The 25,679-nt window shown below is 42.6% G+C and overlaps 1 protein-coding gene across 1 annotated transcript in view; it reads right to left on the bottom strand.

The window, feature by feature from the left end:
• The window catches only part of PSIP1 (PC4 and SRSF1 interacting protein 1), a 43,183-nt gene extending 18,599 nt beyond the window's left edge, over window positions 1-24,584 (bottom strand). Inside the window, exons 1-8 of the mRNA XM_056847985.1 lie at window positions 24,468-24,584; window positions 17,175-17,251; window positions 13,685-13,823; window positions 12,497-12,613; window positions 9,438-9,539; window positions 8,704-8,766; window positions 8,010-8,115; window positions 5,487-5,562 (exon numbers count right to left, since the gene is read on the bottom strand). Of these exons, the coding sequence (XP_056703963.1) occupies window positions 5,487-5,562; window positions 8,010-8,115; window positions 8,704-8,766; window positions 9,438-9,539; window positions 12,497-12,613; window positions 13,685-13,823; window positions 17,175-17,251; window positions 24,468-24,539 (752 nt within the window). The 5' untranslated portion in view covers window positions 24,540-24,584. The remainder of the gene's footprint in view (window positions 1-5,486; window positions 5,563-8,009; window positions 8,116-8,703; window positions 8,767-9,437; window positions 9,540-12,496; window positions 12,614-13,684; window positions 13,824-17,174; window positions 17,252-24,467) is intronic.
• Window positions 24,585-25,679: the final 1,095 nt, after the last annotated feature.

Here is a 25,679-nt window from a genome sequence, read left to right as displayed (position 1 = left end):
CATATACTGTAAAGCCACGTTGGTGCTGGGTAAACCTCTCCCTGGATTGTTGGTGAAGAGGGGTGATTCCTAAAGACTTGGCAGTCTGCTGCTTCTTCTTGATATTGGTGAGAAATTCTGTTGTATTCAAGGAAAAGAGAGTTGAACCCTCAAAAGGAAGGTCCTCAACTTGTGCAAGGATATCCACTAACAGACCAGTGTTACATAACCAGGTGATGGCGAATGGTAACTGCTGTGGCAAGGCCTCTAGCTAAGGTCTCTGGGGCATGTTTCCCAGCTGCATCCTGTGTTTGGAAACTCTCACAGCTTCAGCTTGAATCAGCTGGATCTGGGATGTAGACTCTTCAGGAATAGATTCCAGGTGGGGGCTAAGTTTCTCCCACAGGTGGAGCTAATAGCCAGCCATGATTACCTGGTAATTGGCTATCTTGTAGTTTAGTGAGGTAGAGGTGTAAACCTTTCTACCCATTGAGTTCAGGCGACAGCTTTCCCTGTTGGCAGGGGTTGAGTGCAGAACGGATCACTGGCGAGCCTGCATCGCTGTGGCCACAATGGACAATAGTGAAGGGTGGATGGAAAGCAATTCAGCAAACTCCTGTTCAATCCGGTAAAGGTTCTCGAGTTTTTTGGTTGAAGCAGTGGCTGAGCCAAATCAGGGAGACCTTCTAATAAAGGTCAGGAAACAAAGTTGGGAGAGTCTGGATACAGTCTACTGAGTTTTTTGTACTGAGGTTTGTCCTGAGATGCAGAGAAGTCAAGCTTGGGCAATTCTGAGCATCTGCTCAACATGAAGTTTAGAGTCCTCAGTAGGGGAGACAGGTCTACCACGCTCAGTATTGGAGACAGAGCCGGGGTCCATCAGGAGAAGTCTCCGATCTTCTCTCAGAGCTGTAAACCGAGGGATCTGCTTCATCCTCAGCCTGTTCGGAACCGACAGGATCCAGGGCTGGTAGGAAAGCTGGTGTGAAGCCGAGAGAGCTGGTTGGAACTGAGGCCAGGTATGATGAGACTGAGGTGTGATCCAAGCATCTGCCTGATAGATCCAGTTGTCTTGAGTGGCAGAGCTTGACCCAATCTTGTATTTGATTAGGGGATAGAAGAGGGGCAGGCAGAACTGAGGTCTGATGCCACTTCAGAAAGTCCAGAGCAACGAAGGACTGAGAACCTTCGTTAGTTGGGGTTTGAGTTCAACATCTGAGAATGATGGAAACGGGGAGGTGGAATTAACTGACGGTGTCTTGGGGAGGGTGCTTAGAGAGCAGAACCGGCTTTTCAAGCCATGTAGGCTTGGAGGGGGTATCCAAATGCTTCCGATTTTTGCTTGTGCTTCTTAGATGGCAGCTTGGAACCAGAGCACTTTTTATGGTCAAATGAGTGGTGCTTATGTGTGGAAGTCAAAGGAGCCTTGGAGGATGAAGGACATTCAGTTGATGAACCAGCTGGATAGAAGCTGAGTCAGTTGGAACTGGGAGAGAGACCCTGGATGGAAGTGACTTGGATGAAGATGCTCTTTTAGGAGTCTCGGAACCTGGCTGAGGCAGGGTCGCAGAGTTTTTTGCCACAGGACAGCCCTGTCAGATCCATCCTTAGAGGTGAACTTCTGGCACACCATACAGGATGTAACATTGTGAGTCTCTCCCAGACAAAAAATGCAAGTGTCATGCTCGTCCACATGTGTCATCTTTGTCCCACAATGGGAACACTTCTTGAATAAGGGTTTGGAGGCCATAATCCAAGCAAGAGCGATAAAAAACAGCTTTAGATCCACAAACATGATGAAATAGAGGTTAGATGAGCCAAGCTGTCCACACACTCACAACACTGGGGAAAATGTCGATGAAGAGCAAAGAACAGAACAGTGAAGAAGCAGCTAGCTAGAGTGTGCAATGTCAGCGGTAGCAGAGAAGGAACTGAGGGAGATGGGGCACAGGAAGGTTTAGGCATGAAGCCTCCGATGAACTCCATTGGGAGGGGTACCCCCTCACAAGCTTTTTAGCTAGAAGTCTCTTCCAGCAACAGGCCTGCGCCCAGGCACAGTCCCAATGTGGAGCTGCACAAAAACGAAGATGAACAAAAATTCTCACTTCTACAGCCGGTACAATGAGATATGGCTTGAGTTTTTACTCCTTCCCAAGAAAGATCCCTCGGTGGGGGATTAGGCATAGTCTATTTCTGAATAACAATAAAGCACATAAGTGAGGGGAGCCAAATGCTTTCTCTTGTTCCTTCGCTCTGTGCTCTGGAGCTTAAAACATTTTTTCTCTCAGCTAGGTTTCAATAGCAGAAGATAACTGGGCTGGGAGAAAAAAGTTTCAGTGACTACAATAAGACATAGAACAAGACGTGGTTTAACTCCCATCACACTTTCGCTCCATGCTGTTTAAAAATAGACCTCCCCCATCTCAAGCTTTAAAAATGCATACACACAGGAACAATGGGAGGTCTCCTGTCTCTTTTCCCCCTACTGGAGCTCACAGCTTAGAACGTAAGAGGAGCCTTGCTGGATCCGACCAAAGACCCATCAAGTTCAGAGTGCAACTCTGTTTAAATTGCACTGTAAGAGTTTCACATAAAGAAATAGGTATTTCAGATTGTTTTCATCACCAATCTATCACATTTTGTTTTGAGGAAGGTTTGTTTTTAATTCTTTTAATTCTTCCATTCAAACAGCCTCTCCCCTGATGAAATAAACTCTGGTAAGAAAAAAAAAGGTAGGCAACCCATGTAACCTGTGTTCTTCCCCCAACAGGGATAATTTAAGCCACAGGAAGCCTTGCTGGATCGGGGGAATGCTGTAGACATAGTTTATCTTGATTTCAGTAAGGCTTTTGATAAGGTTCCCCATAATATTCTTGTTGACAAATTGGGAAATGCGGTTTAGAACCTATTTCTGTTACGTGGATCTGTAACTGGTTGACAGATCGCACCTAAAGAGTGCGATCTGTCACGAAATATCCTGTTAATGGTTCCTCATCCACTTGGAGAGAAGTGACTAGTGGAGTTCCTCAGGGTTTTGTCCTGGGCCCTGTGTTGTTCAACATCTTTATAAATGATTTGGATGAAGGAATAGAGGGGATGCCTATTAAATTGGCAGATTATAATAAATTGGGAGGGGTAGCAAATATGGTAGAAGACAGAGCAAGGACACAGGATGATCTTGACAGGCTGGAGAATTGGGCTAAAACTAATAAAATGCACTTCAACAAAGATAAATGTAAAGTTCTGCACTTAAGTAGGAAAAATAAAATGCATATTTATAGGATGGGAGACTTGTCTGAGCAGTAGTGTGTGCGAAAAGGATCTTGAAGTCTTAGTAGACCAAACACTGAACATGAGTCAGCAGTGTGATGCGGTAGCTAAAAAGGCAAATGCGATCGTGGGCTGTATCAATAGAAGTATAGTGTCCAGATCACGTGAAGTGATGGTGTGAGAACTTTACTCTGCTCTGGTTAGAACTCACCTAGAGTATTCAGTTTTGGGCACCTCAATTAAAGAAAGATGTAGACAAGCTGGAACGTGTCCAGAGGAGGGCAACAAAAATGGTGAGGGGTCTAAAGACCAAGTCCTATGAAGAAAGGTTGAAGGAGCTGGGTATGTTTAGCCTGAAGAGGAGAAGACTGAGAAGGGATATGATAACCATCTTCAAGTACTTGAAGGGCTCTCATATAGAGAAGGGTGCCAAGTTGTTTTCTGTTGCTCTAGAACACTGGTTCCCAACCTTTTTTTGACCAGGGACCACTAGGACTTTTTTGTTCAGTGCAGGGACCCCAAGGTTTAAAATAAAAATTCCAAGATTTTGAAAATAAACTTCAATCATAACTGTTAGTTAAATATTAAACTTAGAATAATATTTGAATATATATTTTATAATAGAGAAATTTTAATTGAAAATATTAATTTATTATGGGTTTATAACTTTGTTTCGCGGACCTTAATTTCGTTCTCGCGGACCCCTGGGAGTCCACGGACCCCCAGTTGGGAACCAGTGCTCTAGAAGGTCGGACCAGAACCAACGGGTTGAAATTAAATCAAAACAGTTTCCGTCTAGACATTAGGAAGAATTTTCTAACAGTTAGAGCAGTTCCTCAGTGGAAAAGGCTTCCTCGGGAGGTGGTAAGCTCTCCTTCCCTGGAGGTTTTTAAGAAGAGGTTAGATGGCCATCTGTCAGCAATGCTGATTCTATGACCTTAGGAAGATCATGAGAGGGAGGGCCCCTTGGCCATCTTCTGGGCATGGAGTATGGGTGTGTGTGGGGTAGTTTGGAATTTCCTGTATTGTGCAGGGGGTTGGACTAGATGACCCTGGTGGTTCCTTCCAACTCTATGATTCTATGAAAGTAAAAACAATTAAACTTTGCAACCCCCTCCCCACACACAATGAATCTTCTCCACCAGCTGCTTTTAGGGTGTTTGTTGAAATTTCATCTAGATTGAAGGATCAAAACATGAACCTGCATTTCTTAAGAGCAAGAAGATGGCACAGTGGAGTGGGTTATGGAGAAACTGAAGAATGAGGATTTGGGGATGAAAGTCTGATTTGGGGATGCAAGTCTAACTTGGCAACCAAAGGGGCCCAACCCATTTTTTCCATCTGCTTTCCCACAGTATTGTGGTGCTTCCATGCATCTCACAGAATTTCCCCATCTTTCCTGCAGTCTTTCTCAACCCTACATTGCTTTACTGTTATGGGAAAGATTGTGGCAAAGCTAGGGTGACACTCATGTGGATGGGAAAGTCTGGATCTTCCTAATCTCCACCTACATAGATGCCATCTTTCCTGCCCAGTCCCCTACAGTCGCAAATCTCCCCCACTGGACAGCCTTTTTAAAAGTGGCAATTAATATCCCATTATAGCCATATAACGTTAGAACAACCTACCTACTAGTTTTTCTGAATTTCCAAGCCTACATTTTTTAGAAGTCTTTAGCCCTTTTTGTTATGGAAATACACCTTTCCCTTTACATCACCACAATGAAAGGGCACATAGACCTTTAAAAAAAAGAAAAGAAAAAAGCTGGGAATTCAGACCAAGAAGGAGAATGCTTTGATGATATGTAAACTGTCGATTTAAAAAACCCTTGTAAAATTCCTTTCCTTATGAGGGGGACAGCAACTGTGGAGAAATCTACAGCTTGGAGGCTCTGCCACTGCTATCTCAGCAGCTGCAAGAGCAACAAGGAAACCTCACACAGCTGTCCCTGTGCTGAAAACATGAGCGATTCAGAGCAGATGACAGCAAACAAACACTCAAGTTGTAAACAAGGATCAGTGTTCAGAAGTATTTCATATTTTGAATTAACATCTCTGAACTAGGGGTTAAAAGATGCTTCACTGAGCCACTAACGACTAATATCTGTAAATATAAATATTTAAATAAATGTTTAACAGATAATTTATCAGATGCCTGTATTAAGGGGCTGAAAGAAAAGAAAAATGCTGAGAACCTCTCACAAGAAAATCAATAAGAAGGCTTAGAAACAAACTTACATGTCACTCTCAGGAGGACAAAGTGTCTTCACCAATTTGGGTCTCCCTCTGGGTTTTGGAACCTTTACTTCAGTAGCTAATTTCATGAAAAAACATTTAGTTTTAATTAATACTATTTCAATTTACACTTAGTTGACTAGTTTAAAGTTAACCATTATACAATCAACAATGTTGTCTGCATAAATAATAGTGTATAGTTCTTCAACCCAATTTTAAGCGAGAGAGCTGTTTACTCAGAATTATTCCTACAACAAACCTGATAAAATTTAATTTCATTGGATTTTGAGATCTCTACGAATAATGCATTACAGAACACCTACTGTACTGGCTTTTGTTTCTCCACTCAAGGATAGCCCAATGTGGTCATTTATAAACATCTTTTATTATTCTACATGTTCATATGGATAAAATATATGTTGTGTATAATTCTAGAGCCAGAGTGGTGTAGTGGTTAAGAGTGGTGATTTGGAGCGGTGGACCCTAATTTGGAGAAACGGGTTTGATTCCCCACTCCTCCACGAGTGATGGATGCTAATTTGATGAACCAGGTTGGTTTCCGCACTCATACACATGAAGCCAGCTAGGTGACCTTGGGCTAGTCACAGCTCTCTCAGCCCCACCTACCTCACAGGGTGTCTGTTGTGGGGAGGGGAAAGGAAGGTGATTGTAAGCCGGTCTAATTCTTCCTTAAGTGGTAGAGAAAGTTGGCATATAAAAACCAACTCTTCTTCTTCTATTGACATCTGCATTCTATAATTTAATACCGTGTTTCCCCGAAAATAAGACACTGTCTTATTTTTATTTTTCCTCAAGAAGACACACTATGGCTTATTTTCAGGGGATGTCTTATTCCGAGGGAATCAGAACTGTCCTCCCTCTCGGCTCCCGTTCTCCCCTTACCACCCCCTTCCGGTCCCGCCCCCAGAGGCCCAGGCGCGCTGGTTGCCGGGCCTTTGAAGTGGCCGCGGGAGACTGCATCTGCTCAGCTGGGCTCCTCCTGTCTTCCCTGTCCCCAGAGGCCCGGGCGCGCTGGTTGCAGGGCCTTTGAAGCGGCTGCGGGAGACCGCCTCTGCTGAGCTGGGCTCCTCCTGGTCTTTTCCACCCCATCCCCGGGTGCGCTGGTTGCAGAGCCTTTGAAGCAGCCGCGGGAGACTGCATCTGCTCAGCTGGGCTCCTCCTGGTCTTCTCCACACCAGCCCCGGGGTGCCTTATTTTCGGGGTATGGCTTATATTAAGCAAATGCTTAGAAATGCTGCTACGGCTTATTTTATGGGTATGTCTTATTTTCAGGGAAACACGGTAAGTCAAAAATTGTCTGCATTGTAGATGTATGACAAAATACTGCTGCCTCCTTTTGTTATTATAGCATTGCATATTTGATTACATCTTTGACTACAGGATGATATAATCAAACGAAGAACACAAACTGCAACTCATATACAAAAACACATTTTCATGCTGATTATTTATCTTTCAGAAATTATTCCCCACTCTTAAAGAAGGTGGGGTGAGGTTGTTTGATTTGAAAGCTGCTTTTAGGGATGCAGAAAGAATAACCTCTGGTTTCTGCTTGCTACTGGGTACTTCTGTAACACTGATATATTTAATTTTAGATCATTCTATTTTAGACCATCTATTATATTCCTTGCCCTGACCTGGATGGCCCAGGCTAGCTTGATCTCATCAGATCTCAGAAGTTAAGCAGGGTCAGCCCTGGTTAGTATTTGGATAGGAGACCACCAAGGAATACCAGGGTTGCTGTGCAGAGGAAGGCACTGTCAAACCACCTCCGTTAGTCTCTTGCCATGAAAACCCCAAAAGGGATCACCATAAGTCGGCTGTGACTTGATGGCACTTTATACACACATTATATTCTTTTGGGAGGGAAAACTGCATGGTATAGCCTGATCTCGTCAGATCTCGTAAGCTAAGCAGGGTCAGTACTTGGAAGGGAGACCTCCAAGGAATATTCTGCAGAGGAAGGCAATGGCAAACCACTTCTGCTTTATCACCTGCCTGGAAAACCCCTTGCTGGGATCATCATAAGTCGATTGTGACTTGATGGCACTTGACACACACACGCACACGCACACACACGCACACACACACACACACACACACACACACACACAATATTCCTTTGGAAGATAGTTTTATGCTGGATAGTTTAAATTACAGCATTTAGACATTCAATCCAAGAAATAAAGAAGGCATGTGCAAGGATAGAGTTGTTGTTCAGTTAAAGGTTTGCTTACTGTTTCAGGCAGGGGAATTACTGCAACAAGAAGAGCAAACAAAACTCTGGCTGTGTACAAACGATTGCACTCTGCAGTTCAGTCTTAGGATGTACTACTAAGCATGGTAATGTGGAAGTAAATTCTGCTAAAAATCAGGAATGACCCGATGCTTGCACAGGGGACTACCTTTACCTTTTAGTCTAGGAAAAACTCATTTGATTCAGTTGACTGTATACATTAGGAATATATTAAAACTTAACAAGCAATGGTCATTTCTATAACTTACCAGCTGGTCTTCCTCTTTTAGGACTTGCTTTTGGAGGTGAAGCCACTGCTGTTGTTACCACTGCTGCTGCTGCCTCCTCCTCTTCAGCTTCCACTTGTTTTTCAATCTGCATGTAAGGAATTCCTTTATATAATTATACAACTATTCCAAATGCTACTAAAAGCCTATATTTTATAAAGAAGAGCTATATTTATATCTTGGAGTCATAGTGACCTTAACAAGATGTGCTCCACGTAAGGGTGGCATGACATAGTCCAGTTTAGTTGAACTTTCTTCTCAAGATAAATATCAGTGAAATTCAGAGCTCTCACTATTCCCAGGAACATTCATCAAATACATTTTCACAAAGCCAGTAGTGTCAAATTACACTTATTGAATTGGACTGAAGGGTGGCAACCCCCCACCCCACCCCAGTCGTTATGCTCAATTAGTCACTATCTCTCAGCCTCTCTGAGTTGTTAAGAGGATAAAAAACATCTTCTGTGCTTCAAGGGCAAGATACCAATAATGGTATTACAGGAAAGAGAGTCCAAGTATCTTAAATATGGGCACCATGGACATTAGCAATCTAATTTAATTTAGTGCAGCTTTCATAATAAATTCTTCAGTGAAATGCATGAAGGCAGGTTGTATTTTTTAAACAACTAACAATCCAATCTATATTTAAAACGCTGTATCAAGATGGAAATTGTACCTTTCTTTTTCTCCCCCTTCTAGCAACCTTTGGAACAGGTACATCACTTGCTTTCTCTACATCCTAGAGACAGGAAAAATAGCAGCATTTGTTATGAATACTGTCCAATTTTGAAATTCAAATCCATAATGGATTTTTTTAAAAAGTTATATATAACAGAATTTTGCTGTGGGCATCAATAGTGATAAAAAACCAGATAATTAATTACAATCATACCTGCCACCTCGCAGATTAAAAAAAAGCTTGAAGGCATGGTCTCAAGTTTAAGCATATCTGTCCTGTGGGCATACCACATACCTCTCCTTACTATTTATGGTCTTCGGAAGAAATACTAAATATCTATTGTTTACAGCCCTTTCCTACCTCTAGGTCCTTCTTTTGTTACAGTATTGGTGTAGAAACTGCTGGGGCAGTATGAGAATGCCTGGGTCAGGTGGAGGATTGCATGCTGCAGAAGTTAAACTTAACTGCTCTGGTTTTCCATGGTCTTTTAAGTTAATAGATATCTCACCACAATTTCCAGGAAGGACAATATTGGCAACATTAGAACCTGCAGAAATTGATGGTCCAAACATGGACTGAGGCTTCTTACATTCCACTGACAGCATGGGAAGGAACTATACAATGCAGCAACTATTACAATGCCAGGGCATATAATCTCCAGTTTCAATCATGTGCAAGTCACAAATCAGACAGAAGAACAAATTTATGTTATGTTATTCTAGTCCACTTACTTCATTGTTAGTTTTCTCTGAAGGATCTTCTTCTTTTGGAACATCCATCTCTTTTTCTTCCATTTCAACTTCAGCAGGTATATTATCCTGTTTAGTAGATCCCTAATGAAACACCAGTATCACTGTGGTCCACTTACATCTATATAAGGTCTACACATGTGACGAACAGGTTTAGCCCTACCCACTCATATTATTAAGCTGTTTCTTTTTTTTTCAAAATAATGAACACAGTCAACTGTATCCGTAGATGGATGTGTTCTATGGTTGAAGAAACTGTTTACGAACTGTCCTTTCTAAATTTTGCAAAAACTGAAACAAAACAACCAACAATAATCTTATATTAGTGAATTTAAAAAGGAAACTACTCACACAGATTTATCTGAGCCATGGAATGAGTGTGGTAGGGACAGAAAATGTTATTGGGGAACCACAATGAGGTAGCCAAGCTTTGTTCTGAAAAAATCCTTAAAGATTTTTTTTTTTTGTTTTGCAGATGAATTCTTCATGCCAATTGTCATACCTCTCACAAAAATGGTTTAAGGGCTGCCACTCCTACACAAACCTACCCAGACCACTATGGTAATCTTGAAGCCCTACTTTGGGTTCCCCCTGCCTTCTGATGTTAGGAGAGGGGCCACCCAAGAGGACCTTTTCGGTCATGGTGCCAAGACTACAGAACTCCCTCTCCAGGGATATTCATCTGACCCTTCTAACACCTCCCCCAGTAGGAGAAGACTTGTTTCATCTGGCATTCATTCAGTAATTCCTCTTCTCTGTGCTGTGTTTTTAATTGATGTCTGTTTTTTTATATGTATTTTAGTTCTGGTATAACTCATTCTATGATTTTTTTTAGTTGTTAGCTGCATTGGTGGCCCTGATTGGACTGAAAGGCGAGATATAAATTTTTAAATAAATAAATAATCTGGTTCCACTAGGCAGGAGGATCAGCATGCAATTTTACCAAAAAGTGAATTCTGCTGCAAAGGGGAAGCCCTTTCTATGAAAATGCAGAGAATCAACTGTTCTGTCACCACACTAGGAAAAGTAAGGCACATTATGTTTTTGGCCAACAATCAGTTAATTACTTGTTTCACTAGATGCAAAAGACAGAGAAAACTGAGAAAATATTAACTAAGTTATCCACGTGATGAAGAGGGTTTCAGGTCACATGTTTAAGCAACAAATAATCAATTAGCATGTATAGTGCCTTGAAACACACCTTTTGCTTTAAGAGGCTAACAAGGCTTTCTACCTTCTCATTAATGCAAAACAAAGAAAATTTATTCAAATCATCAAAAAGTAGCAACCACCATTTTAATCAAAACAGCCACATTCAAATTGCATGAAAAGCCTGTTAGTTTGTGACGGGCATGAATATGGTTTGTTTGCCACACTCACACATTCCCTCCTATCCTTCCAATTTGCTACAGCACATAAATGCAAGCACCTTAGCAAACTGGTGTATGTGGTGCCCCTCCACAAACCAGGATTTGGGTCTGAGGACAAGAAACATTTTAATTTGTCCAGGTACCTGCTTTGTGTGTGTAAAGTGCCATCAAGTCGCAGCCGACTTATGGTGACCCCTTTTTGGGGGGTTTTCATGGCAAGAGACTAACAGAGGTAGTTTGCCAGTGCCTTCCTCTGCACAGCAAACCTGGTATTCCTTGGTGGTCTCCCATCCAAATACTAACCAGGGCTGACCCTGCTTAACTTCTGAGATCTGACGAGGTCAGGCCATCCAGGTCAGGGCACCTGTTTTAGGACATCACAAAAATTGGAATTTGAGCAAAAGCTTCCACATGTAAGGGGCAGATGAAGACTGCACAAAAGCATGGCAAACAAGCCATGTTCATGACCATCACTGAACAGAGGACCATTGCAATGCCTGAATGCAGCCATAAAGCAAATCACATATACAATCTACGTGATCTGAAATGTATATTATCATCAGTGTAGCTCACTAGAATGTTACTTGTACAGTACTCCTTGTGATAGGTGTTTTGAATTATCCCATACAACAGATATATTTGATTGTGGGACTCTTTCAGTGTACACCTTTCTTCTCTTTGATTTTCTATCAAAAAGAAAGAAGGTGTAGTAAAGCAAGGGAGTAATTATATTTAAAACAAATTATTAAAAGGCATGCAATAGTTTACTCTCAAGTCAAGATTTCCCTAAATGCATATATAAGGTTGTCAGCATGAAGGAAAAATTCAGACACATATACATAACCAACTACCAGAAGTAGTCATTCTGAACTTGTCTGTACTAAATTTTACACTCTTAATGGCTTATAACAAGTCAGTTTTTTAAAAAAAAAGACCACCTCCACCTGTACAATCCAGCTTGCCAGTTAAGTTCTGTCTCTCAAGTCCCTTCTCTCTGTGACTCTGCCTTCAGAGGTGAGGAAGCTGGCTACTAGAGAAAGAGCATTTTCTGTGATGGCAAGCTTGCCTCTGGTATGCCCTTCCCCCCCTTCAGGCTCACCTGGCATCCACTTTACTTTCTTTTTACCCAGGCTTTATCTTAGCTTTTTGGAAAGGTCTGCTTCTGTTTTATGGATGGTTTTTACACTGTTTATCTCCAATGGCTTGTTTTTATATTGTTACATTGTTTCAATTGCAAACTGCCTTAAAGAGGCACCATAGAAATATTCTTAACAAAATAAATTTTAAAAACATGCAACATGAAAGAAATAGAGCAGGCTGGCAAAACCACCACATCACTTGGAGGAGTTATCACCTCCAACGTTATGAACATATTCAGTACTACAAATTGTACAGAAGAATATTTTTTTATATTTTGTAAGAGCTCATAGGCTAAAGATTGACAATCCAAGGCAAGCTGTTCACAATTCTCATTACCATATTCAAATTAAGCTGAATCGTGGACAGAGGTCACTCACAGATACAAAGGGCTTGATAGTGGCAAACCCATGTTCCAGAATTCTGGTTGTTTTAATTTAGTATTAAGGGGAAGAAAATGAGGGAAATTTAAAGTACAGCATAGGACCCTATCACAAACATGCCCTCTTAAACCATTTAGTCATAATCACTTACTTTAAGAGCTGTAGACTTTCTCCGTTTAGGACCCATCTTTTCATTTTCCTCTGTAACATCTGGAATGCTTTCCTGAGCAGCTTCTTTAACAACTGCAGCATCAATAGCAGGGTGGGGCTATGGATAGTTACCAGCACATAAGTAAATCAATAGGAAATAATGTTAGAGTTGTAATCAATTTTTGAATAAATTTTTACGAATTCAATATAACACAAAATTTAATCAATTAGAACAACAGTAATTTAACTGATAAAAGTTACTCTGTAGTCAGGAAATGTATTTTATAATCTCAAGTTTAAGCACAACTGCAGAGGTTGTACTTAATAAATGCCCAATGGAAACATTTCCAGTGAAATTTTTAACAGTGAATATTAATAGACAACACATTCAGCAAAATCACTGGAACAGAGAAAAAAGTCTGCAAGGTTCTGGAGGTTTGAACCAAGGCACAGCTTACTCCCACTGGCCTAATGTCTACTGCTCTGCAACACTTCCCCTGCAGATAGCTAGAAAGTATACAACAGTTTTTAAACTTTGTTAGATCTTAGGAGGAAAGAATAAAAGTGTTCCAATTTGTCTTCTATAACTGCTCCTCAGTTTCAGTGACTTGTCAAACAGTGCTGGCAAGATGATGTCCCCAGCCACGTCCACTCACGTCCACTCAGCTATCCCACATCAGGTGTGGGATGACTTTTTATTCTGGCAGGGTCTTTTCTTTCCTTAGCAAATAGGCAACACCCCCAATCTCAGCTCCTTCTGGGCTTTCACTGATTGGCTGTCCATAAATTCGTCAAAAAAAAAATGATGCTGCCAGAGAAGTAAAAGGAGGTGCAAGTAACAGAGGGAAAGGTTGGTGAGAATAAGTAGTACACAAATACTTGATGTCCTCCCTAGCACCACCACTTGTATTGGCTGATGGTAGTATACAGATGGTTCCTTTTTCCTGAAAAGGCAGATAGCAGGACTGGTGTGCCATTTTCCAATGGGTAGCATAATGTTCATCTAGTTATACGCAGGAATATGACCCACTAAAATGCAGAAGGAGCTTTCTGAAAGCTGCAGTTTTTATAACCTAGTGTCTTAACCATATCAATGTGGTGGTATAGAAGCTCTCAGTGCTTGAATGCCAGAGAGACAGTGGAGGTATTGGATCAAGTTGTCAGTGCTTCCAGACTGGAAAGTACTTACCTCTTGACTGGAAAACTTAACTTTGGGGTTGTTGTCAATTTCCCACAGTCCTTCATTAAAACCTTTTCGTTTGTTTGGTTTTCCATATTTCTCTTTATTTTCAGCATAGGGGAATATATCTTTTGGTCCCAAAAATGCTCTACAAAGAAAGTGAAATACTCAGACATTCTGTCTACACTTGGTACATTGTACTAAAATCTTTCTCATTACAGCTGCTGATTTGGAGGAAGTCTGCTTTAAATTTTATTCTTTTAGAATTATTTCAGAATCCTAACAAGCATTTTGACAGATGTGGCACAGCAGACATTGTTTTCTAAGATCTGCAAAAACCTTTGGACAAATTCTATAACAAATGCTCCTGATGAAACAGCAAGCATGAAAAACAGGTGGTATCTATAACTGGCCTCCCTAAATACACAAAGGGAGGCCTTCCTAAACTATCAAGGTCAGGGATGAACAGCAAAGTAGCCAGTTTTATAGTTTACACTTTGAGCCCATTTCTGAAGGGGGGGATCCAAAGCTCCTTAGGAGCCAGCAGGATCCCGCACAGGCATAGGTGCCACCTTATCACGGAATAAGGTGGCACCTACGCCACCGCAGGGGCAAACCCAACAGTGTCCAGGTGCCACTGGCCCCTGCCGCCAGAGCAGCCACGCAAGTGTGGAGGGGCATTCCAGGAGTGGAGCTATCTTTAGGCAGCTTTCATAGCCCTTTCGCCCTGGGAATGCCCTCTTGAGCGGTGGCAGGGGCATAGCCTTGCTTTTTGCTATGGGGCATTTCCCCCTTTTAAAATTTTTAGACTTTTATATAGGGCTTTTTTCTCTCCATGGTGGCCAGGAAGCCTCAGAGAAGGTAGTGCCGCTCCCAGCTTCCGTGGATCCACCACCCCCACTTTAGGAATGGGCTGCCCATCATTCAAGATAAAATTCAAGCAGCCCTCGAAAACCACCACAAAATCTCTGCATACTGGACAATAGAATGGCAGATGATATTCAGCATATGAGGAAAATGATATACAACAGAACAAAAACAATTCTGATTTCACAAATACAAAGGAAATTTAAACTGGCTCTAGATAAGTAGCAAGAAGATTTTGGGACTGTAGTAGAAAGTTCGCTTTCATTTATTGAACTTTTAAATTAAACTATATTTCTGTTTAAAAAAAGGAGCAGGTTTTAAACGCTGGGGCAGATAAAAAATCCCAACAGAATGTTGGGAATTATTAGGAAAGTGAAGAAAGTGAATGCTAACACAGTAAACAAGCAGAGGGATGGCAAGGAATTGCTGGGGGGTGAGTGGGAGAATGTGAATATCCTCTCTCTTCAACTCAATCCCCGATGCCCATCCATTTCCCATATTTTCCGGTGCTCATCTGCTATCTTTCAGGCTCTTGTTTTGTTTTAGTTAGTTTCCCAGTTTTTTAAATTTTAGTTTATTTACAAGTAACATTTTCCTGCATTTCTGGAGAATTCCCCAAATAGACAGACACCATGACCTTGTATTTGGGTAGTCCCCCGCTTTAGTCATCCATGCAAAGATAGTTATTAGATATAGTTAAATCACACATCCATGCTGCACCAAAATTTGGCAAACTAGTCATTATCTTTAAAAAACATCATAGAACAGGACAAGGTACAACAAAGAAACCGAAGGAGGACAGGAGTAAAGAACTACTATGAAGACAGGCTCTAATCCTGGATTACAAATTTTTATTTTCTTCTTTGACTCTAACCCTCCACTCCTATTCTTACTGCAAGGATAGGCCTTATAGAAAGCCTGTTCCTGCAAGAACCCAGAATCCTTCGCTATAGTATCTGTCTGGGACACAGGAAAGCTGAGTCTAAGCAAGCATAACCATACTCATCATCATCAATGTATCTAATTCTCACCATGGCCCGCATCTGTGGATACTTAAATCCACAGACTACAGACTGATTTTTCTTCAGGCAGATCTTTTTACAAAAAAGTGCCAGGTTTTGGGGAAAAACTTAAAAGAAAGAAAAGAAAAAATCATTGTGGGGGGGGGGGGAGGCTAAACCCTTCTAAAATGATAAAAGGAATGCCTGCAGCCTTAAGAAACAAATGCCCTCAGTGATCATTGCTAGGCAGCCACAACAGTATTGCCAGTGTTCAAGTCTTGGTTTCTATCATTAAAAAAACAAGGGGAGAGGACAAGGCTCTTTCTGGGGATGTTTTGATTTTGAGAGGCAATTCTTCAGAGCGTGGCCAGGTAGCAACTACTGGACAACTCAATACCACCTGACTTGTATGCTTCACCCAGGCTTGGCTGCTTGCTACTGTTCCAACAGCAGCCACCCAAAAAAAGCCAGTGCTGTAGTGGCTAGAGTTTTGGAACAGGATCTAGGAGACACATGTTTGAATCCCCTCTGCTGTAAATCCCCAGGACTCTGCTTGGTGACCTTGGGCCAATCATACACTGTCAGCTTCACCTACCTCACAGGGTTGTTGTGAGGTGAAAATTGAGGAGATGAAAATGATGTAAGTTGCTTTGGGTCCCCACAAGACATTCTAGCAATCAGCTGACAGAAAGGTTACTAGCAATACCTCTGCTGAAATGGCTCTTGGCATTGAGTGCCTACAATTGTGATATTCATGAACATCGTTCTTATGAATAAGAACATGCACAAGGCGCGTATGACTGTCATATTTCTCAAGCAACTGAAGAAGGGAGCTTGGTGGCTCGAAAGGGACCTAGAAGCTGGACTTACTCTTTTGCATCTTTAATGGACCTTCATCCTTGCGCGCCCTTGGTTAATTTCCCATGTTATTTCAAATGTTCTGTATTGTTCTAATTTGTATCTGTCCCTTTAAGTGCCATAACATTTGATGCCTTGTTAATTTTGTGGGACTTACATGACAGCTGGAATTGCACGACTTTTTTGTATGTGCTACACTGTTTCTATTTAATATTTGTCCCCTTAACGCCATTACATTTGGCTTCTTGTCATTTTGTGGGATATGAATTTATATAACAGCTGCAATTGTATGTTGTGGTTCATACCTTTGTTATTCTTCCGCATATATATGACTTTATATTTGCATAGTACATTTAATCCACTTGGCCACCGTGCTGTGTTTTCTTTTTGGATAGACAGGCTTAATTCAGCACATAAATAATTATTTAGCTTAAGTTGGGGGACACATAAAAGGGTGGGAAGGAGAGAAGGAAACATGGCAAGCTGAGGATATTGGGGCTGACAGGAGGAGGGAAAGAGGAGACACTGTGGGGAGGAGAATACAAGAGAAAGTGAGGTGCCCGCTCAAGTCCTTGCAGGTTCCCTACCACACAACTGAGCCCAGCTTTGGGACTGGCACCTTGTAGCTCGCCAGAGATTTTCAGGGGGTGAGAGGGAGAGAAAGCCGAGAATAGGGGAGCTGATAAAGATAGGATGTCTTTTAGCACAAGCTATCATTTTATAGCCATGAAGCTTTAACAAAGCCAATATAGCTGTGAATCCATATGACTTACGTTTCATGAGTGCCAAAAAAGAATATAGGCATTTTATTGGTAGGTGGCTTAACTGCTCCATCAGGAACTTCATCAACCTAAGGACAGAGGGGAAAAATCATCAACAAAGGAACAGACTTAAAGATGGGCTGGTTAAGCAAAATACTTAACACATGCACTATGGAGGTAGAGAGGTCTGAGATGGTACTTTTTGTTTCAATATACCGTATTTTCCATCTATGAGATGCCCCCATGTATAAGAGGACCCCTATTTTTTAATGTAAAATTAAAGGGGGGAAAGGGGTTGTTTTATACATGGGGGAGTCTTATAGGCTCGCTCTCTTTCCCCGCCTGTCAGCTGACAGGTGGGGAAAGAGAGCAAGCGGCCAAAGAGTCTTGTCCCCAGTTCAAATCAGTCGCTGCCCACCCTACTGGGGGGGGGGGGAGGACACCAAACAATTTGAAGACCAATGCCAGTGGCCAGGGGACAAGACTCTTCCCCTCCCTGTTAGGCGGAGAAAGAGAGGGAGGGGAAGAGCTTATCCCGTGGCCGGCCAGCGTCGGTTTAAATGCCACTGGGTGGACGGCAACCGGTTTGAACGCCGGTGGCCAGAGGACAAGACCTTTTAGCCACGCTGCCTCTCTTTCCCCGCCTAACAGCTGACAGGCGGGGAAAGAGAGCCAGTGGGGAAAGAGGTGGCTCTTGCTGTTGGCCCCGCCTGTCACGGGCAGGGCCAGTGGCAACAGCCACCTTCCATGTATAAGACGACCCCCCCCTAATTTGGGGGCTAATTTTTAAAGAAAAAAGGTCGTCTTATACACGAAAAAATATGGTACTTAGCATAATATGAATTGTAGAGAAATAGCATTTGGGAAAAGAGTGAGTTTGAGCCTAAGATGGTTTACTCTGAGCACGTGTGCAGAGATTGAAGCCTTAAGAAATCATGGATAGGACTGAAGTTTTAGTGCTTATTCAAGTAGGTATGAATGATTCTGGAAAAGGATATCTACATAGATCTTGATCATTTATAAATTAAAACTACATATTATTGAATCTACTCTACATGATAAAATTATATAGCAAGATAATGGGGGGGAAAGCCAAAATCAGGATCACAGCCCTGATGATTTTTACATATTTAAAATGTCAGAATATACATCACACCTATCCCTAGAGACACTATAATAAAATATCACTGATTCCTGCATCAACTCCAGCCACAGAGAGCTCCATATCTTCACGATTTTTACACGCAGAACCCAGATTTCCACACTTTGAACCTCAGTTAAAATCTGACCATAGTAAAATTATCATTTTTTTAAAAGGAACCACCATATTGTGGAACTGCTGTAGTGAAAAATTGCACATCTGAAGCATGTGCAGTTATGATTTTCATGAGAAAATTTTATAAATCACCATTTGGAATAAAGTTTATATTGGTATTCTTTATTTCATTTGAAAATTATGCACAGATTATTCTGGTGTTGCACGGGCATAAAAATTCAACATCCATGGCATCCAAGTTCTATGCCATAGGCATTTCAGGATCCCTGCACTTTTTATACATGGATTCTCTAACTCTCTACTTCATTGCATCTATTCTGTTATGTATTCAAATATAGCATTAGGCCTTAAACTATTAAGCATGTGCTAATAGCCCAGGCTAGCCTGATCTTGTCAGATCTCAGAAGCTAAGTAGGGTTAGCCCTGGTTAGTATTTGGATGGGAGACCATCAAGGAATACCAGGGTTGCTGTGCAGAGGAAGGCACTGGCAAACCACCTCTGTTAGTCTCTTGCCATGAAAACCCCAAAAAAGGGGTTGCCATAAGTCGGCTGCGACTTGACAGCACACACACATGCTTCTCATAGATCTGTGCACCTCCCAGATTTCCCCCAGCTTTCCTTCAATGTTTCCCAAGCCTGTCTTGCTGTAAAGTTTTGGGAAAGATTGGAGGAAAACCTGGACTAGTGCCTGCGTGTGGGAAAGTTTGGATTTTACCAGTCCCACCCACAGCAGCCATTTTCCCTGTCCCCACAATGGCTGTTTCCCACCACTGGGGTGGGGGGGAGGCTTTTCTACAATGGCAATCGAGTACTGTTATAACAATCGGTGCTTCAGGTTCTCTGAATTTCCAGCCTCTATATTAAAAAAGTAAATCTCTAGCCCCTTTCATTGTACATATATAGCTTTCTCCATATATCTCCACAATAACAGAAGGAGACTGACTTAAAAAAATAAACAAAAGGAATTCAAAGAAACTGGAACATGGATTTTTGCTGCTTTAATAAAGACACATGTACCTCAAAAGTCCCATTGTTGTGAGAAAATGGCTGCTACCAAGGGGTTGGGGGAGGAGAGCCTGCTATGCAGAAGTCTGTTCCCACTGCTCTGCATCAGCAGCAACTGGGAAGCCACAGAAAACCTGTCCCCATGTAGAAAACACCCATATGGAAAAAAAATCTTTGCTGTAAGACGTCCCTATCTTTCTGCTGTTATTAAATGATATAATAGATTCTGGTCTTGATTTAAATAGATAGGGTGCCATATTGAGAATAATTTTTTCAAGCTCAAACACAAATGTTGCACATAAGATTAGGTATACTATATATACAAATAATGACTTGTAGCCTTTCCTGCTCTCAAAGGGCTTAGGTGACACACCTTTCCTTGCTTACAGACAGCCCTGCAACCTACAGCAGTTTCTACCTACAAGAATTCTACCTAATATATTGTACATTACCCACATTAAAGGTCATTCAGTTACACCTTTAATGTTAGTTAGGAGCAGGGTGGATAAAAATCAATTATTTAAAAAAGAAAAAAAAGAAAGTGCAACCTTGTGAGCAGAATACTCCACAAGTCTTGGGATCTTTGTGTAATAATTGTGCAAGTCAGTTGTGTGCCTGTGCAACTCAGACTTGAGGCAAGTTCTAAAGGCACTTCAGGGCTGGCAACCTCTTCCCAACCTCACTGGGTTCCAACAACTGCACTAACACCTAACTGTACAGAATAGGCTCTTGAATGTAGAAGCAAATCCAAAGGGGTGGTGGTGGAAATAGTAACTGGGATCTGTAAGTCCTTGGTGAGGCCTTGAAGTGCTTGCCAGTCAACTAATAAGAGTTCACTGGTTCCAGGCCCTTCTTCCCAGGGCTCGCCTGACATTGTCCAAACAATAAAGTCTCTACCCGGAACTTCAGTCCTGCAGCAGGAATCCCTGAAGTTCTCTGCTCCAGTCCATGGTTCCCTTTTTCCAGCTTTCCATCAGCCTGTTTCTTCTCCTTGGCCTGTTCTTCCTGCCAGCCTGCTCCAGCCTAGGCCCACCAATCGTATCTCTCCTCCTCCCTCCTCCCCTCTGGAAAAAGAAAGGCCAGCCTCTCCAGAGCCAGGGCTGCTGGGAGATATAGCCCCTTTGAAATTCCATTACATTTGTGTGTATAGCCTGAGGTTTATCACAATATTCTCTCCCTGGAGGAGAAAACCTATAATGGCAGCAGGTCTTAAAGAGACCCAGTTTGGGAATCTTTTAATAAAGTTCCTCTTCCTCGCAATAATTTCATAATTATCTGTCTATATATTTCTAATAGTATAACCCAGGGGTTGGCAAACTCATTAGTCAAAAGAGCCAAATATCAACAGTACAACGATTGAGATTTCTTTTGAGAGCCAAATTTCTCAAACTTAAACTATATAGGTAGGTACACTGTTTATTAACTTAATAAGCTTTAATTAAAGTTTTAAGTCTTAATTAAACTATAGGTACACTGAATAAAACTTGATATCATACTTAATAGTGATCTTATTTATTGATAAAAATTAAATTGTAACTCCCTGCCATTTCCCCGTCCGAGTCCTCCTCTGGAGGCCTGGTCTACTGCCATAAAAGCCTATTGGTAGACCTGGCCTCCGGCTGAGTCCCATTGGGAGGCCAGGTCTACCCATTGGCTTTCTTGGCAGTAGACCTGGCCTCCGGAGGCCCATAGAAGCCATTGGTAGACCTGGCCTCCCAATAGGACTCAGCCGGAGGCCAGCTCTACCAAAGGAAGCCCGCCCCGCCCAACAGCTGATAGGCGGGGGGGGGGGGAGGAACTGCCGAGCCACCCGCCCAGCAATCGAGCGGCTAGAGGGGAGGGGAGGCTTTAGCCTCCCAACCACTGAGGGCAAGGGAAAGGGGGACCTGGCCATTCTCCATGGCGGGGGGGGGGGGGGAGAGACAGCACGCCCGCTCTCAGGCACAGTTTTGAGACCCCTGGTATAACCAAATCAGTAATTTTTGATATAAATATAAAAACTCTGAAAATTTATCATTCTAAAAATGAAACCGTCATCTGGTTGTGAATATTATTATACCAGCAAGAATTAGTCTTTCTGTAAAAAAACATGATTTAAATCAAGTCTTACTGACTAGTGATTTAAATCGATTTGATTTAAATGAAATTCACCCTGGTTAGGAGTAGTCTTCACCCACTGAGTAGCCTGGTTACTCTTGACTGGAACTTGTCTTAAACTGTCCTGTCTTTGTAACATCTTTCCACCTTTCTGTGGTTGCAGCCTTTAACATCATTAATCATCTCTATGGATGTACATTTATTTGTTATTTATATAGACTGCTTTTCTTACTGGGACTCAAGGCAGATTACATGTAGATTTCAATTTTATTTTGCTGCTATAGACTAAAAAAGCTGCCTATCTGTCCATAGAAATGATTAGCTACCAGAACAGAAAATTATAGGCAATGGACTACACAAGTGGATAACTCTGGGATCTCTTTTCCCCTGAAGCTGAATTAGATTTTTGTGGAAGAAAGCACTACTTCTTTATGGAACTGTACCTGATACTCTTCAAATTAGATCCTACAGATCTTCACTTTCACAGCCAGCCTGACATACTTTGGCACCATACGTGGAAAATCCAAAACTATCTCCCCCTATCTGCAAACAAAAAGCTAAATAATTGGACAAATCATTGTCTCTTTAATAAAGTGTCCAAAAGTTGCAGAAGGAGCTGCCTCATTCTCCCAATACCAGTTCTGTAACGTTACCAAATTATAGAACAGTACATATACAAACTTTATGGCTACAGAGTCCAGAACATTATTTAGTAAATTGGGAATAAGTATGGAAAATGTGTGTGTAAAGTGCCCTCAAGTCGCAGCCGACTTATGGCGACCCCTTTTTGGGGTTTTCATGGCAAGAGACTAACAGAGGTGGTTTGCCAGTGCCTTCCTCTGCACAGCAACCCTCGTATTCCTTGGTGGTCTCCCATCCAAATACTAACTAGGGCTGACCCTACTTAGCTTCTGAGATCTGACGAGATCAGGCTAGCCTGGGCCATCCAGGTCAGGGCAGTATAGAAAATAAGACTTATAAAATGTGCTTACAGTATTTGTTACGTTGAACACCAAATAAAGCAGAATAAATAAAGCAGACTAATAACAGTACTGTCTCAATGAGGGAATCACTGCCTAGTTATTCTGCCACTGTTATGACTGACTGCTAAAACGAAGCAGTACTTTGCCTTCTACAGGATCAGTCCCAGTACTTCACACTTGGCAATTGTCAATGTAATATTAAAATCCACCCCTGCTAAAAGAAACCTCAAATTATCCAGTTCACATCTAGGGTTCCGGATAAAAAGGTTTTATCCATCTAGCCACAATGAGCAGGTCACAGCTGAATAGAGAATGTTGAAGGGCGTTTATTTTGAGTCTGCATAAGTTATTTCCTAGTTATTGCTGCCCAGGAGAGTTAACTTTGTATCACTGCGGTGTTGTGATACTTCGTTTCACATATTACAACTGCTTTGTTTCTAGTAACCAGAACCATGCTTACAATTAGCTACAAGCTGATTGGATGAACCTACAGTTAAAAATCAAGATAATCTTGAAATAACCATGGCATGGAGCTTTAAGAACTGATAATTTTATGCTAAAATAGCACCAGAACATGATACAGTTAGAAAAATTCTGATGTTAATGCTTTTATTGAATAGGAAACCATGCAAAGAACTATGAGATTCCAGGAGGATACATAGTCCATATGTGTTTTACTCCACAACCAGTGCTTCATCAGTGATTTTTGTGGTCATGTCAGATAATAGTTGTGATTTCAGGATGCTGGTTTGAAAAATTCCCAAGGATATGTGATGACCTGAGCCATAGATTTTTTCAAAACTCCACAATGAACATCACTGTGTATGAAGTGGACAGGATGAACCTCTGTGATATGAATAAGCATATAAGGAAAATCAGCATAGAAGAACCAGCAGATAAAAACATATATACATTTCAAGCCACTGGAGCATCCTTAACTTCTATACTATAATCCACAAGAATGTAAAATGTGATTAACGGTTGCGTGTATAAAATCATGATGATCTGTGCTCTGATCTAAATTTGCTTGCCATGAGATGGTCATTTGAAAAATCCTGTAGTTAAGAGTAGCTCTTTGTTACAGAATGATTTTGTATGCATTTGAATAAAAGTTAATCAGCTGTACTGCATATATAAACATCTAATTTTCTCATTTCCTAGTTGGCCACTGTTGGGCCTCTTACAGTTTAAAAATAAAAGTTATATACCACATTTCCAATATTCCTCTGGCCATAGAATTTACAGCAACACTACTTGCTTGCAGGTTTGTCATTAACAAGCGACTTGATTTTGACAAGTTATCTTTTTAAGGCAAAAAAATTGAAGCCCCTTGTGATAAATATTAACAAGGACTATGTAGCAATGCCCTGACCTGGATGGCCCAGGCTAGCCTGATCTCCTCAGATCTCAGAAGCTAAGCAGGGTCGGTCCTGGTTAGTATTTGGATGGGAGACCACCAAGGAATACCAGGGTTGCTGTGCAGAGGAAGGCACTGGCAAACCACCTCTGTTAGTCTCTTGCCATGAACACCCCCCAAAAAGGGGTCGCCATAAGTCGGCTGCGACTTGACAGCACTTTACACACACACATGTAGCAATGAATGCAGGCACTGGCGAGAGGTGGCTGCTTGTTCATGATAAATGATAAAAACGCAACCCTCCGAAAACATCAAAAAGGCCTCTATGTGGGCACCCACAATGTGATTTAGAAGTTTTCACCAACACAAACACGGCCCTTGCTGGCATGAAGGAAGAGCCCAAACACAAGCAGGAGAGCAACAGCTGGGCCACTCCGGAAGGCCATTCTCGTGAAGAAAGGGGGGCAAAAGAGGTTTCGGAAGGATGCCGCTAAAGGCTGGACTCCAAGTGCAGAGTGTGTGTGCGTCTCTGCAAGCAAGGCAAAGCGGACCTCAGAGGTGGTGAAGGCAGGAGGCAGCGCCTTACCCGGGCCGGCCAATGGGGATAGCCTTTCATCTTGGCGAAGATCAAGTCCCCGGGTTTGAAATCGCGGGTCATCTTGTGACTGGCTGCAGGAGAACCGCCGGGAGCTGCTAAGCGTCGTTCTCAAGGCGAGCACTGAAACGGAGAAGCAACGAAGGTCAAGGGGTAGATCAAGGCGAAGTAAACCAAAATATACGCATCACGCGCCCGGGTGGTCTTTCTTTCCCCTCATCGATCCCCCCCCCACCCCCCGTACCGAGGCTCCGCACATACCGCCCCTCTCTCAGCACTGCCAGGCCAGCGCCGTTTCCTCCCCGCTACCAGGATCCTTCCTCGCCCCCGTTTTGGCGGGAAGAAAAAATTACCCCTTCAACGGCTCGCAGCCGCCGCGAGCGCCGAGCTGCTCCTCCCGCTCCCTTCCCCGCCCCAGCCAACGCCGCCGCTGGGGCTCGCGCACCCCTAACCCCGCTTACCTGCCCCTTCCCGCGCAGGCGCGCGAGCCCTCCAACCCCCAACAGCTGCCCGTTGCTCGAGCTCTCCCTCCTCCCCCGCGGTCGCCGCCTTTCGCAAAAGCAGAACAGCGGCCGCTGCAGGCTAAAGACGGCTCCTCGCGCCAGCCGCCTAAAAAGCTCGCTCGTGATTCGTCCAAGGCGGGCACCACAGAGAGACGTGGGAGGAGGAGGAGCGGTCTCGCGCCACTACTGGTACAAACCACCTCAGTGGGGTAAAAAATATATATAGATAGATTTTTTTTTCCACCCCAGCCCTCGTTTGCTTCCCGGTGTCGATGACGCGAAGGGAGGTTTGATGAGGCGAACGCACGAAGATAGCTGACCTGGTGCCAGAAGAAGTCTGTGACATAAATTTCTTTCTTTCTCTCTTCCCCCCCCCCCGCTTGTGCAGGCGGAATGGTTCGCTCCACCGCATTCTCCGTCTGTTACAGAGCTGTGGTAGGCCGAGAGGTAAACAAGTGAATCGGTGGAAGGGGGACGAGCGCTGTTCCTATTTAGAACTATTATTCACGGATGAGGGATTTACTTGCCTCTTCCTATAGATCTCCCGCGCCGACCACCCACCTTGGGCGCGTGGGCATCTTCGCGGGAGGGGGGGATTCGACAAATGACTCAGGCAGCCCGGTACCTCTGCGTGTTTACTCACAGGCCACTCCCATTCTGTTCAGTTGCTCTTCTTCCAAAGGAAAGGTGCCTAGGATTG

The sequence above is a fragment of the Euleptes europaea genome, chromosome 4, assembly GCF_029931775.1.
Source record: "Euleptes europaea isolate rEulEur1 chromosome 4, rEulEur1.hap1, whole genome shotgun sequence".
Classification (NCBI taxonomy): domain Eukaryota; kingdom Metazoa; phylum Chordata; class Lepidosauria; order Squamata; family Sphaerodactylidae; genus Euleptes; species Euleptes europaea.
This window is presented reverse-complemented; position numbering and strand designations above follow the sequence as displayed.